This window comes from Alternaria atra, assembly GCF_907166805.1.
Source record: "Alternaria atra isolate CS162 genome assembly, contig: 23, whole genome shotgun sequence".
NCBI lineage: Eukaryota > Fungi > Ascomycota > Dothideomycetes > Pleosporales > Pleosporaceae > Alternaria > Alternaria atra.
This window is the reverse complement of record NW_025091321.1, coordinates 1,808,457-1,822,505: the sequence shown is the minus strand read 5'-3', so window position 1 is coordinate 1,822,505 and position 14,049 is coordinate 1,808,457. Positions and strand designations below refer to the sequence as shown.

The 14,049-nt window shown below is 50.4% G+C and overlaps 4 protein-coding genes across 4 annotated transcripts; 2 read left to right on the top strand and 2 right to left on the bottom strand.

Moving 5' to 3' along the window:
• Positions 1 to 25: 25 nt before the first annotated feature.
• Positions 26 to 2,752, top strand: ALTATR162_LOCUS4195 (uncharacterized protein; the record flags this gene model as incomplete). The annotated part of the gene is made up of 3 exons (XM_043311805.1): positions 26 to 72; positions 135 to 245; positions 298 to 2,752. 3 exons carry the CDS (start codon positions 26 to 28, stop codon positions 2,750 to 2,752), a joined length of 2,613 nt encoding a protein of 870 aa, XP_043167740.1.
• Positions 2,753 to 8,167: 5,415 nt separating this feature from the next.
• ALTATR162_LOCUS4194 (uncharacterized protein) lies at positions 8,168 to 8,507 on the top strand (the record flags this gene model as incomplete). Its single annotated transcript, XM_043311804.1, has 2 exons — positions 8,168 to 8,332; positions 8,379 to 8,507. The coding sequence occupies 2 exons, from the start codon at positions 8,168 to 8,170 to the stop codon at positions 8,505 to 8,507; spliced, it is 294 nt and encodes a 97-aa protein (XP_043167739.1).
• Positions 8,508 to 10,482: 1,975 nt separating this feature from the next.
• On the bottom strand, positions 10,483 to 10,910 carry ALTATR162_LOCUS4193 (uncharacterized protein; the record flags this gene model as incomplete). The annotated part of the gene is made up of 3 exons (XM_043311803.1): positions 10,483 to 10,580; positions 10,630 to 10,833; positions 10,886 to 10,910. 3 exons carry the CDS (start codon positions 10,908 to 10,910, stop codon positions 10,483 to 10,485), a joined length of 327 nt encoding a protein of 108 aa, XP_043167738.1.
• Positions 10,911 to 12,819: 1,909 nt separating this feature from the next.
• Positions 12,820 to 13,607, bottom strand: ALTATR162_LOCUS4192 (uncharacterized protein; the record flags this gene model as incomplete). The annotated part of the gene is made up of 4 exons (XM_043311802.1): positions 12,820 to 12,948; positions 13,012 to 13,177; positions 13,269 to 13,500; positions 13,595 to 13,607. The coding sequence occupies 4 exons, from the start codon at positions 13,605 to 13,607 to the stop codon at positions 12,820 to 12,822; spliced, it is 540 nt and encodes a 179-aa protein (XP_043167737.1).
• Positions 13,608 to 14,049: the final 442 nt, after the last annotated feature.

Here is a 14,049-nt window from a genome sequence, read left to right as displayed (position 1 = left end):
GGCAAAGAGCTCCAGCTTGGTCGTCATGCCAAGGCGTGGCCCGTGTCGCGCCAGCCTCGAGCTGGTGCCGGGGTGTTGACGCGCTAGCCTCAATGGCCGGAGGTGCAGTGACAACTTTCTTAACTCCATTGCAGCTTCCTCTGCCAACACACACCCCAACACGACAACCATCCCAACACATCCAGGCAGTCGCATCTGGCATCCCATCATCTACTGATTGTTGCCAATTACATCGCAACTGCCTTGTACGTCCCCGCTGCTGCTGCTGCGCATCGCTCTTGCTAACCTCATTCGCAGCACAATGTCTACCACCACTCGGCGCAGTACGCGTCGCACCGCCGCGGCGGCAGCCACCGAGTCCTCGCAGCCCGCATCAAGGCAAAGCTCACAGTCGGCATCGCCTGCTCCAGAGCCTGCACCCAAGAAGAAGCCCGGTCGCAAGCCCAAGGCTACCAAAGTCGAGTCGCAGACCGTGACGGAGTCGCAGCAGACAGTCACAAAGAGTCGCGTTACGTCACGCGCAAATGCCGCTCCCGCTGTCACCACGACAACTACCACATCGTCAAGGACAACGACTGCAGCAAAAGTCCCTCCTGTGGCTAAGAAACTCACCAGAGCCGCTCGCGCGGAACTGAAAGCTGCAGGCGTAGAGGCTTCACCACAGCGCAGTCTAGAGCAGACGAGACCTGCGAAGCAGGGTCGCGGCACAGCCCGGCAGAAAGTCACCAGTGAGAAGCGAAAGGCAGTTGCCGCAAAGCTGGCGGCTACAACTGTTGAGAGCAGCGAAGACGAAGCAGCTGCCGACAACGAAGATGGCATGGGCCTCTTCTTCACTAAAAGTAAGCACCGTTTTCTCTACAGCAATCCACCCCCAGAGCATGCAATCGACAATGAGATCCTCAAAGAGAAGAACGCCGAGCAGCTCAGGGAGATTTACCACCTCCGTGAGCGCGTGTCAGACACGGAGGCTCGCAATCAGAATCTTGCGGAGATGCTGTGCCAGAAAGACCAGCACATGGTTCAGTATGAGAGGGAGAACCTCCGTCTGCGCATGGAAAATACGCGTTTGCATTCAAGTTTGCAAAACCTTTCACGTCATAGCTACTGTTCTCCGGCTAACGTCAACTACGCAGAATTCGACAGTGAACTAGTAGGAATCAGCGAGTCATCTCCGGCGCAGGGTGTTTTTGTAAATGGCAACGAGGAAGCCCTTGCGCTCCTCCACAAGATCGAGAGCAACGCCAAAGAGACCAGGCATGTTGAGCCATCAAGCAACGACAATGAAACATTCCAAGACAACAATGACGTCGTCATGGAACATTCACCACAACAGTCTGTCAAGAGAGCCTTCCATGAGGTCTCAGCAACGCCTGATCGTCCCGTCGCAACACCATCCAACATCTTCAGCAGGTCATTCTCCGCCATAAAATCCCGACTTTTCTCTTCGACTCCCAAACCTCCACCAACCCCTGAGGTGGCTTCACCTACCGTCACAAAGTCCCTACCACCCCAAGACACGATTACTGAGACTCTTTCACTCCCACCCACACCTGTTGGCGAGCGCGTCAAGACACCAAGAAAGAGGCGTGCGCCCACCAATATGTTGATGAATCTCCTACTCAAGGGCATCGACCGAGAGGACAGACAAAAAGCAGAAGAGTGGGCCAAGCAAATCATTCCTGAATTGCGCAACGATCTTGCTTTCCGCGAGAAGCGCAAGCGCCTTGAGACGCCGGTCCTGTGCAAGAACCTGTCAAATTTCCCCTCAGCTAAGCCTTGGGAGACTGGCTTCGGTGACCCTCTAGGGGATCTGGACGATGAAGACGAAGTACCAGTCTGGGCTGTCTACCTCGATATCGTGGCTGAGGAAGAAGAGCACGCTGCGAAGAAGCACAAGAAAACTCACGATGTCATCATGGACGACGATGAGGTTCCCACCATTGACGAGCAGTTTGCCGCCAGCAACAGCGCGCGTGCTTCGCCTAACCTCTTTGACAGCCATGGCAAGTCCGCCTCCATCCGTGATTTCCACCCTCGTCGCTCAATCGACCCCTCACCCATGTTCTCCAACTCTGTTTCACACAACACCGGTGGTAACATCTTCAGCGAACTTCAGGGACACGATACCGCCGCAGAGATCCGTGAGAAAGATCGCGAAATCCTCAAAAGCGCGACCAAGGAGACCACTGAGACCGCCCACACCCACAACCCTACCATGGGCTCTTTCAGCGTCCCCGATGATGACTCTGATGAAGAGAATTCCACAATGGGCAGCGAGACTTCCGATACCGAGGATACTCCAATCTGGACCCAACCCCCACCACCAGCCCCCGTTCCTGCGCACGCTCCGCTGCCAGCAGGGTCTGCAGATGACACACCCCCAACACCTGCCCGTCAGCAGCCAGCAGATGAGATTGAACGCCAGCGTCAGAGACTCATGAAGCACACCCCTGCTAAGCCTTCTCGTCTCCGAGAGGCAACCTACCCTTCACCAAGCGTTCTTTCGGAAGCTGGCAACGAGTCGCTTCTTGCCGCCACTCCCGCACACTTGGCTGCTTCTGTGGCTAACATGGCTAGCATCTTGGACGATATGCCAGTAGTGGAGATGATCGAACTTGACGATGAATGCCAAGCTGCTTTCGATGAGCTCGTCAACAGCGAAGAGTATCAGCAGAAGCTTACTGCCGAATGGCAGCCGGCAATTCTCACCTACGAGTCAGATGAGGAGGAGTCGAGCCCTACCTCCCCTTAAAAAATTGCTCATATTGCATTGTTTCAGCGTTTCTCATCCTTCCTATGAATCGAACTCGATTGGCTGGACTCAGAGTCCTCGCCTACAGGCACTTTTCATCCCTGTATTGCGTTCTTTTATATTTGCATAGCCATGCGTTGTTTCCCTCAGGTGTAGGACCTTTGATGGGTTGGAAGGTGCATTTTCTTGTTGGCGTTCTCCAGAGGCATAAAACATGGATGAATCACGATTGCTGTATACCCCTCACGGCCCTTGTATGGTCGGACTAGGCGCACGTTTTAGCCTAGTAATCGCGTTGGCTGCTTGTTTTCATAGTCGCGCATTTTGAATAGTTTTAATATTGATCGAGAAACTCTTACAAGTTTTCATTTTGAGTATGTCACTTATGAAATGATGATGTCAGTCCGATATCTTGACATCGAGGCTAATAAGAAAAGCAGGCCATGAAAAGAAAAGGTCTGAAACACCTCGGGCACTTTCCATGCTTCGATGAGATCATTTCGCTAGTCCCGAAATTCTACGTTGTATCGTACAGTTATTATGGGCTGGGCGACTGGAGAGTTTGCATGTCTCTAGTCAGTACCCAAGTCGAAATATGCGATTGGAACACTATAGCCTAGTGCCTTCAAAACGCATTCGGATTACATCTAACATCAAAACAAAAAAGGGGATCCTTCCATCTCTCTGATCTGCCTGGCCACGTCTGCTTTGCTCACGCCCATCACTCCCAAATCCCCAGCGTGCACAAGCACCAAGAGCCCCGTCCCCCAAGCAAAGGACTCAATATTTTCGTGAGGTACGACTATCCCAGCAGAGGGTGCTAGGGCTGGGTGAAAGGACCTAAGGAATCATACACCTCCATAAACCCTTCCAAGCGAGCACACTCTTGCCCTCCCAGTCGGGTATGGGGCCGATATGGCTATCGTCTAAACGAAAGTCATGTCCAAAGTGTGGTAATAGCACGCCCCAACATGACTTGATGCCCTTCAACCAATAGACGAGCTTCTCTAAGGTTTCCTAGGGTTTCCCACGTGGAATGAACGACAAGAGCAGAGCAGAGAAGGGTCAAGGGTTCGCTATCGAACAGATGACACGGGCAAGCTGTCTAAGGTGTCCGAGGGCGCGCCAAAAGAGGATGCCAAAGACGTATGAAGCCAACGGGCATTCAACAGTATGACCGCCAGCTTGAAGTTTTATCCTCGACGCAAAGGAGTGGATGCAGAGGAGGTTGGACACCAGACTAGATACCCGTCTCGACTGCGTAGTCGCGATACGAAAGACAAGATCAGTGAGAGTATCAAGAAGACTCGGAACAGTAATGCATGGAGAGGTTCTACCACGCTTCCCAGCGTCGCTGAGCCAGCTGCTGCTCTTAGGCTTCTCAACGAGTTGGCAAGGGAATTCAGACGTCCGAGACGAGTCTTGGAGCTACTCAAGCGGCTACTGAGTCTCAGTTGGAGCATAGCCAGACTTGGTAGGGGCACAAGCTCCCTACAGCTTCGACCCTCTGCATTCTTCCAGCTAGTTATATAGTCTACATGTTCCCTTTGTATAGGTTTGGGACGATCGATGGCACTTCAAACGATTTGGTGGACGGCGGGGGTCTGAATCGTGTTTGCGGAACTGCGACCTACTGTCTGCGCAACCAGTCGGCAATTACGACATGGCCCGTTTTGGTGCTATTAGGATTCCGCGATCGTTTCGTCGACGATGGGGTTTATCGAGTCGAACTTTGTATAAATGCTTTGGTGCTCGGATCGGAAAGAAGGAAGACTGCGTGAGCATGGCGCAGTTTTGTTATCGTTGGGAATAATGCAGTGTGTAATTGAATAACACAATAACTGTACGTCTTGTAAACGCTGAGAGGGGTGATAACCTTATTTCCTTCGTGCATGGACTCATGAAGAGCAAGCGTAGACGGAAAAACGGCGCGGAGAAGATTGACATGTCGAACGCAGTACAACATCTGGAACATGACATCGCCGTCTTTGCACGCTTCTTGTTCAAGTGCAAGAAAACCACTTTAGGAAGATTGGGAAAAGGCAGAGATGACCCCACATCGTAATGTCTGTATAGCTTGCCGAAGGTTTTGTGAGGCTCACAAGACCGACGCCACAATAAGTAAAGTCAAGTGGGCCGGTTAGCCAATCTTCAAAGATCGACATTTAAAATGCTCGAACATTTACCGTGACAGTTATTGGTCGCCCTACTTCAAGCACATTCAATTACAAATGTTCATACAGGTGTGCCGTCTCTACAGAGACACGTCGTTCGGCTCGGCAGAGTAGTCGTGTGTTGAAGAAGGTGCCTGGGCGTAATCGGATCGGCAAACAGGAATATGAGTTCGGAAATTACAAAGCCTCACTTTTCAGATAGCGCTCCTTGTGAAGAGGTGTTCACAGAAGTGTCTGGCAAGCACTGGCCAGGCAGTGGATCCTGGAAAGAGTCGTGAACGATGTGCTACATGCATTACATCGGGATCAACAACGGTAACCGCGCATCGACCAGAACAATTGACGTGGCACGCGAGATCAACGGTTCACGCTCAAAATGCCGCTTTTACCCAATCCATAGTAAGGTTGTTTTCAGAGGGACCGCTAGCTAAACTTGTGTAACTCAATGAGGCGGACGCGAACGGCATTGCCGTCTTGTTGTCCCCCTATCGGCATGGACGGGTATATTCCGTCTCTACTACCAAGCCCGCAAAGCCTTGTAGGCTTAGTAGATCTTTGTCCGTCAATGAAAGATCAGTCTTGTCCACTCCTCAGATGAAGTATTTGTCATGCGTAGGCTTTTACGGTTATGGGCTTTCGGTTTCCGTGTTAGGGCAGCGGTGTAGAGAGGTGAATGAAGCTGACATGGGTAACTGTCCCGAAATAACTTTCATCTGAAAGGGTTCCCTTGCTCAAGGAAGGCTTAGATGGTCGCACGTCCCAGTCATTGGTACAAGTGATGCCAAAAGTCCCGCCTGTGGTCCTGCTGACCCATATACTGGTGGCTATCACCAACAAGGCGAACAGAGGGTGTGGGTATATCATTAGACCAGATTGAGTGTGGTGTTTTAACAGATTTTTTCCCCAAGCACGTCGCATCTTCGATCTCAAATGGATTGTATATTCGCCTAGATATCAGTGTCGAGAAGGTCACAGATGACAAGGCCAATGCTCCCGTCTCCGGTGTGCAGGCAGCCGATAGGAGCGCCTCTTTAAGGACCATCGCCCAGCCTTGTAGCACTCCGGTCAAAGTCATGGATCTCAGCCAGTATATGCTTCTACAACGAATAGCTGGATGGAGGGGGAGATGATGTTGTCAAGGTTGTCGTCCCTAATAACCACAACAGAACTGAGCCTTGTCGATGTCCGGTGAGCAAGCTCCTCTGTGTGTCAATTGTCATAGAGATTCTCAAGACCAATCGCACAAAAGAGCTAAGAGGCAGCGAGACGGCTTCTCAGGATTGTACTTTTGATGTCTATGACGAGTCGTTGAGTCCGGAGAAATTGACATTTGAATACCATTACGGTCCTTGGCCGAAAGTGGTCGCCGTACCTTGCATATCAATCCCTATATTTGGTCTTCCGTACCTGAATATGTTTGCCATTGACACTAGTTGCAGCACTCGCTGGCTGCTCGACAGTTTCCTATAGTACTTCTGCATAGTCATGGTAGGTAGACGCTTTCCGGTCTTGCATTAGTTGCGGAGTACTTCGGGCTGCACCATCTTCCGCTGTCTTCCAATAAGGTCGTTGAGATAGAGGCACAGACTCGACTATGGCGTGATTACGCATTCGTTGTCGCAAGGGTACCTTGTGTGCCCGCAAAGAGGCCGGAAACCAGGTTCTCCCTTCAAAGTCACAGCCCACGCTGCATCATGTTGTCTCATCCATCGAAAGATATGACGTAGGATAAGATGTTGTAGGGGCATCCTCTTGAGAACGGATGCAAGGTGAGCTGGCGTATGAGGGGACTGCATGATAAAGCTTGCGGGGTAGTCCGGTGCATAGAGCACTGTAGCTAGGCTTGTTACCGCGACGCGATGCTTGTTGTTGTAATCGAATCTAGACGCTTAGATGTTGGGCATTGGGCACATGTTCGTGTAGTCGCACACGTGTACACGACCCATGCGGCGGTTCCAGAGCCGAAACCGCCGTTACGATGGAGCTCAGAGGATGATTTTGTGTTTTCCAGGGATGATTCGCGCTCGGCTAAGATTTTTTTGGCGGTCAGAGATGATCTATGCCGAAGTAAACAAAGTTCATGAACACCTCAGACAGAACAGCTTCACATTCGAAGCAACAACGAAAGGCGTTGCTAAACACATCCTTCTCGCCATTGATGGTACATGCCGTAATCTAACTACCCTTCTCGGTAGTACCGAAGTAGATCATCAATGACAAGCGGGGTAGACCAGGCTTGCCTCACAGTTAGTTAGAGTATACTCGCCACATTGTGTTGGCGCTAGATCCGTCTGCCGTAGAGGAGCCCAATTGTCCGGGTACCGGTGTAGCGCTAGCTAAGATACATAAGGTGAATTTTGTAAGGTCTCGGCTCGGATCTTGGAATATTTGGAACTTGGGACATCCTCGTAGCTGGATGCATTCATACCCAGTGCGTCGTGTGCCTGGAGGGATCTCCCTGATGCGATCGCATCCTTCGCTTAACGGATCTAGCGGTGAAGCTACTCTGACCGAGTTCAGACACCGAGATACTTTTTTTCATGCAATGCGATTACCGTGGGGTGACTGGGTGTCACCTATCGTGGAAGCTCAACCGGGGTACTGATCGACATTGGGGGCTCGCCGGGGGTGTCTCGTGTAAAGTCCGTTCAACTTGGAAGAACATCATCAGCCGACTTGCTTGGGCCCCTGCAGAAGGGTGTAGAGGAAACTACCCATCGCAGAACTCTCCAGATAGTATGGTGGCAAAGAGATCGTCTTTAAGCATCCGTAGTTGTCCTGACAGAACACCACTCTGTAGACGTGGCAGCTGAGTTGGCCGCTTCAGCTATTAGCGCCGAGATGTGAAGCATATCGAAACGGCCATTGTCTTTCCAAGAGTGACAGGTCTACCAGACAATGCAGCGGAAATATTGTGAGTGGTCAATTTTGAAGGGTGCTGCGCGACCCGGTCTTAGTCGCTGCCCAATGGCGATGATTGGGCTTTCGAGGCGAACAATGAGGCGAACGTCAGTGCGCATCCACGCCCAACGGAGGGACTTGATCGCAGCCGATGCATCGCATCTTCATCCGGACTGGAACCGGTGTAGACAGAATGTATGCAACCGGTTGTCCAGTCGCAAGGCTGTCGGTCAGATGTATAAGTTTTCCGCGCGCCCAACCTTACGATCATTTCCCAGCGCGCGAACACATAGTCCACCTAGCAAATACCCTGTCGACGTGATTGCTCAACACAAACATCATGGCTGTTCCCAACTCGTACTTCGTTCCAGGCTTCGGCATCTCAAGAGCCGTTATCCAGAGCGAGATCCGCTATCATTGCGGCCCGGATGCAATCGTCCGACCCTACACCTTTCAGGGACGCGACGGATTTCTGATAACCACCATTGGACCACCATTGACTAAGGTAGCTTGACTCTGCCATAATACTGTGCTTAGGACTGACTCAATAGGCGCAAATCGACGACCTGAAGTTGTCTTCCCTAGAATACGAAGAGAAACAGTCTCGCATCGCCGACGAGTCCAATGTCTTCGTAAACGCACCTATCCCAATAAATCAACGAATACGACGAAGTACATGATCACAACGGACAAGACGACTGTGGACTTTGCTCCCGTTCCATGGTCTAGGAGTTCGAAAAGCTTCCGCCCTATACCCCATATTTCCACGTGTTATACGTTCAATCTCTTTTCGTCAAATATTCTTTAGCGTGCATGTCTTCCCTAGGCGGAAATGAGTCGATGAGCTTATGGTATACGGGTTTATATGATGCCTCTGTGTTTCGATTTGGCGTTTTCGGCATTGTCAGAATGGATAATCTTAGCCACCACATTACTATTGAGGGGGTGCAGCAAGATGTATTTTAGCCCAATGCAAAAAGGGACTGCTCATCCATCATATTGGTCGATACGTCCGTAAATGACTATGCATTCGTTCCAACGTGTCATGTCTTGTTTGCAGTAGGGCAACTTGCAGTATAGACCAGATTTGGAAGCTCTCGTGTCCGGTTTATGGAAGTATAGGGATGTCTGCCTTCAGGCAAGTGGTCTGCTGGGGGTTTCCGGGGCGATTCGAGTCATTCCTTCTGCTGATTCAGGCGGCGAGTTATCGGCTTCTCGTCTTCTTGCCTTGCTAGGCGGCCAGGGCGATGAGATTTGGTGAGCGGAAATGCGAACGAGGAGTGTCGCCTCAGTACTTGGACACCCGCCCCATCATGTATTTACCGACCATCTTGGCGATAGGAATCTGGATGAACGGATTGGTGCCACGTCGCCGATCGGATTCTTTACATACGCATACGTAGTAAAAGACAACAAGGGCAAAACAGGCGTCATTGAGTTGTTAAGTTGTAGTGATGAGGCGGAGCGTGAGCCGCTTCCAGGACGCAGGGACGAATGGCATGTGATTGGTCCGCATGTAAGCGAGCCAGAGGCCGGTGAAGTGTCGTCACAAAACAACGCAGCATTCGTCACATCGCGACTTGAACCTGAAACAGCGCATAGGCACAGCTCGTTGAGATCGTCTGTGCTGGTATGAATCTCAAGATCAGGCCCTGGATCAGCACGTGTGAATCGAGCCGAATTTTGCATGAGGCTACTCCTGAATGTGGTCCTAAAGCATGACACGACTTAGAGTGACTCAAGAGATTCTACAATGAGCAAACTGGTTTAACCGGTTCAAACGTTGTAAAAGTTTCCGAGGCTGTCTCGCTGGTCTGTTCAGTTGGTGTCTGACTTGGTTTTCTCCAATGCTCCTAACTAGTTGAAGACTAGTTAGTTCCAGCGGCACCTGAGAAAGCAATGGATAATTTTTCACTTCGCCCTTCAAACTGTAACCCTTCACATGTTCGCGGCTTGAGTGATAAAAAGTAGTCGTTACCGATAGGACTAGGTTCGCGTGTTGGGTGTGTCTGCCTAGCTTTGCTGCAAGAAGCCCACATACCCCGCATACCCACGTCCTCTCAGGCCCAGGCCACCACACAACCGTTTTATTGCCCTCTACATGTGCGATTAGATTCGACAATTTGTCATCAAACAGTTTAAAGCTGCGAGTCTTGGCACTTTGGCGGGTTAGTCAACACCATCCTTCTACAGCACTAATCTCCTACTAACATCCATCTAAGAGTGGTTAACGCGCTGGCCTGCTAGTCCTTCATTGGAAAGTTAGCCAGTTCCTTCGGGAGCGTGTGTTCGAATCACACAGGTGTCGCACCAACCAATTTTTTTGTCCATGTCTCGTATGTCCGGATGTTGAATATGCACATTGTTTTTGCTTCTAACCAGTACCAGTTTACTCTTTGCATGCCTTACAATAGTACTTGTCCAAGCGAGAGCATTAACGCCTGCGCTCACCATGATAGATTTAGTCGGGTAGTAGCGTTAGCAAGCCAGACTATGGAATGTGACTACATGTTCAAAGTTGCAATTTGAAATGTTTTTGCATTATGTCTGATACGGTATATAACTTGCAAATGACAGTTGTCTCATCTGGCTTTCAGCCGTTCCTCGAATCGCCTTAACGCCGTCCCAATGCATTCCCTGTGCGTCCACCAACTCTCAAACTGAGCTGGGATACATCATAACCCTAAGACTAGCACCAAACGACTTCGGTGGAAGGTTGTTCTGGAAAGAAGCGCGAACAACACCCGAATTGCCTATTCTTGAATTAGCACATGCTACTTTAGTATGGTAAGTTGTACGAACCATGAGTCCTGCGAATCTTGCCCCAAATTACACGAGGACCATCCTCTTTGCTACCTGCGACGCGGTAGACGTACGCGACACGTTTGCCGAGATACCACTGCGCGTCTTGCGTACTGTCGACGCCTTCGAGAGTGAGGAGGCTCACGTTGGGGTTCGTGTTGCGTTTGCCGCGTTGGTAGCTAACATGGCGGGCTTTGACGTATACTGTACACATTGTTACTATGTGCACGACGTTATCATAGCCGCTATTACTTACGGCGGTGGCTCTTTTCTGAAGACATCACGATTGTTTATGCTTGTTTGTGTCGTGCCAGATGGATTTTCGATCAATTGGTGCGCGTTCGGTAAATTGCTTACTTAGCGTTTACTATGGGTCGTCGAAGTTCAGACTACTACTACAACAAAGTACACTATGCGCCATTCCTTTTCGCCACTGTTCCTTTGGCTCTTACTAGCAGTGTTTGAGAAATTGCGCGTTCGGGGAGATGGTACTTTGCAGGGTATTCTTTCGCGCGGTAATGGTGAGGACGAGCACACCCAGGCGCAGGCCGAACGAATTACATCACGGCGATGCACTGACCCGAAGAAGAGGACAGAAGATGATGAATGGCGGATGTATCGCAACAGATCAAGGTTGACAGAAGGGCTCGTCTGAACCTGCTCAGGGTTCTGAGGACTTGTTGCAATAGAAGGGCACGACGGAAGTGACGCGTCAGGATTGAGTTCAAAATCCCACACGTACCCAAACCAGATTTGGCGGCTTCGCATGTACTGGTTCGCGTCGGTTCCTGCGCCTATACCGGCACCTTACTCAAACCCCCTCTCTTCTAACTGCCAACCCCGCTTTCAAGTAACACGCAGTCTAGCATCGTACATCGTCTTCACAACGCCTATCGCACATAATATTCGTCCATTTGGTACCGAAGCGTGGCTTGACACGCTAAGCCCACCATCTTCGGGAACCCCGACGATCCCCTAGTCTCGGATAGAGTATGGCGTGCGGGAAGAAGATATAAGCGAACAGTATAGCCGGAATCCTTGTTTGACAAGGCGATGCCGAATGCATGGAACTTGTAACGATGGGTATAATGCTGGGCGGTGCATGATCGTGCATGACATCTCTGATGATGGTAGTTTTGTGCGATCGATGTGGAATCCCTAGTAGCGACTGCAGCATTATTGCATTTTGGCTCGAGAAGGTTGCATTTGTGTGCGATAGGGTATGATTGTTGTCAAGCGCTTCAGCACACACCCATCATTGCTCCTCAGCCCTACTGTTACTATGATTCAGTGAAGTAGATGTCACACACTATGGATCTGCCCTACGACCAGCCGTTTGGTAGAAGCTCTGTTACATGTCCACGTGCATCATCGGTCGGCTCCGCAGCGTGGGATCCGATGGTACGAGCTCGACTTGCATGTGCCTGTCGAGCTGGAGGTTAGTGTATAACGCTAGAAACAATTAGTTGAAGGTACCTAAATTGCTCTTGTTTCCGCTTCCGTCTCTTGATGAGGGGGTTATTAGTATAGGTGGGTGTGTTTCCATGAGATGGCGTTGAACATGCTTAGATACCAATAGAAATTATAATATTGACATGAAAAGAAGCAAGGAGACGAATGAGATATAAGAACTCAAGAAAGACTAAGACATGGAATGCAGCCTAAAAGCAGCGACTGATAGCAGACGGGGAAGAACAAAAGAAACACTCCAAATACGGCCCTTTGGTCAAATATCCCCAAAGATTCCTATGCTTTTGCTATGCCAGTTTTCGCATACTTGTTGACTTGCTGACCAGCCGCTTGGACTTCCCAGAAGAGAGGAACATGTCCCATGCACCAAAATGATTCAGACGCCAACGCCAACGCCAACGCTAAAGCAGGCTATCTTCCAATGCTACCCCAAAGAAACAAAGTGTGTGCTTTCCGAACAATGTGACCAGCACTAAAAGTGGAGGAGTAATCGAAGGGCCCAGACATAGAAGGATAGTGCGCAAGCATCACCTGCCACTAGAGGATTGTCCGACAAAAAATGTGTGGAGAGATGATGTAGAGAAGGTGATCGGGTTCACCGTGGTATAGAGTAAATGGACGTAATCGTGGAGCGTTCCAGTAAAGCAACCCAGTAAGAAGATCGTACCATGTGCGCGGATCCGATGTACGGCCGGGCAGTGTCGTCGGTATCGTGAATGCTCATCGTCGGGACATGAGTATCTGTTGGATCTGCGCCAGCGAAGGATCCTCGTTCAGCCACTTGCCTTGGGCGGCGTCTGCAGCGCGCAAAGTATTCTCGACGTACGCATCGCTAATTGCAAGGAGTTCCTATGGCCCAGTTGTCAGTAGAGACTCTACCAAAAAAAAAACAGCAAGGCTCGTTCAACGTACATTCCTCATTGTGGCATCAGCCTGCTGAAGTGCACCCAAATGACTAGCATTGGGCTTCTGACCACGCAAAACACTGTTGCGGCTGTTCATCCATCGCAAGCCAGCATGAGCTCGCAGGTAAGCGCGTTGGCATTGGAAGCGTCGTACAGCTGCGTCTGTGATGATTCTGTAAAACTTTGTTAGCCTCTTCTTCCACGCTATTGTGCTACCTTTCTTTGCAGTTTCTCAAGTGAGACGAGATGAAAGAAGTGACTCACGCTTTCAGTTGCTGCTTCTCGGACTCCGGGTCTCCTGAACCCGTACTGGCACTGCCAGAGAAAGGTGTCTGAAGGATAGCCTGTGCCTCGCTGGTGCACTGTCGAAGTAGGGAGTAACCTTCGAGGTAATACTCTTCTGCGGTAGGTGTGGCGCGTAATTGGACGAGGTAGTGTTGTAAATTGCGAAAGTCGGTCATGATCTCGGCAACGCGCATAGCACGGGCATCGTTAACTGTGATAGTGTCAGTGTATGTGGTCTCGATAATAGTATAGGTCGGCGGTGTGAAGCGAATGAAAATTCTGTGCTGGAGCAGGGAAAGACTTACGACCGTCAGACATTGTGGGATTAGTGTTTCGAAATGAAGATCGACTGGCGACAGATTGCTGAAGTGGCTAATAAGAAGTAAGTTGTAGATAGTCGAATAGAACTGAGGCTTGCTGCTGTGGATGCAAAGTGAAGAGTGGCGGCGTGGCGAGTATTATATAGCATGTAGAAGACATGTATTCACGATGGTGATGATGATGGAGGTAGTGTCCATGAGCAAGGCTCTCGATAGCGTAGGGTTAGAATAGCCATACCTGCAGGGCTGCTCCCGCCGCTACCATAAGGACAAGCTCCACTTTGGGACTGTGAGTAGCTCCCAGCTGTACTAGGGGCCTGCCTTGATACACCACTCAGCACCTAGCATTCCGCACTTGGAGGCTTGTGAGGAGGTGTGAGAATCGGCATGCAGCATCACCATCTGTACCAGTCTCCACTATAACGGGATAGCCAAACATG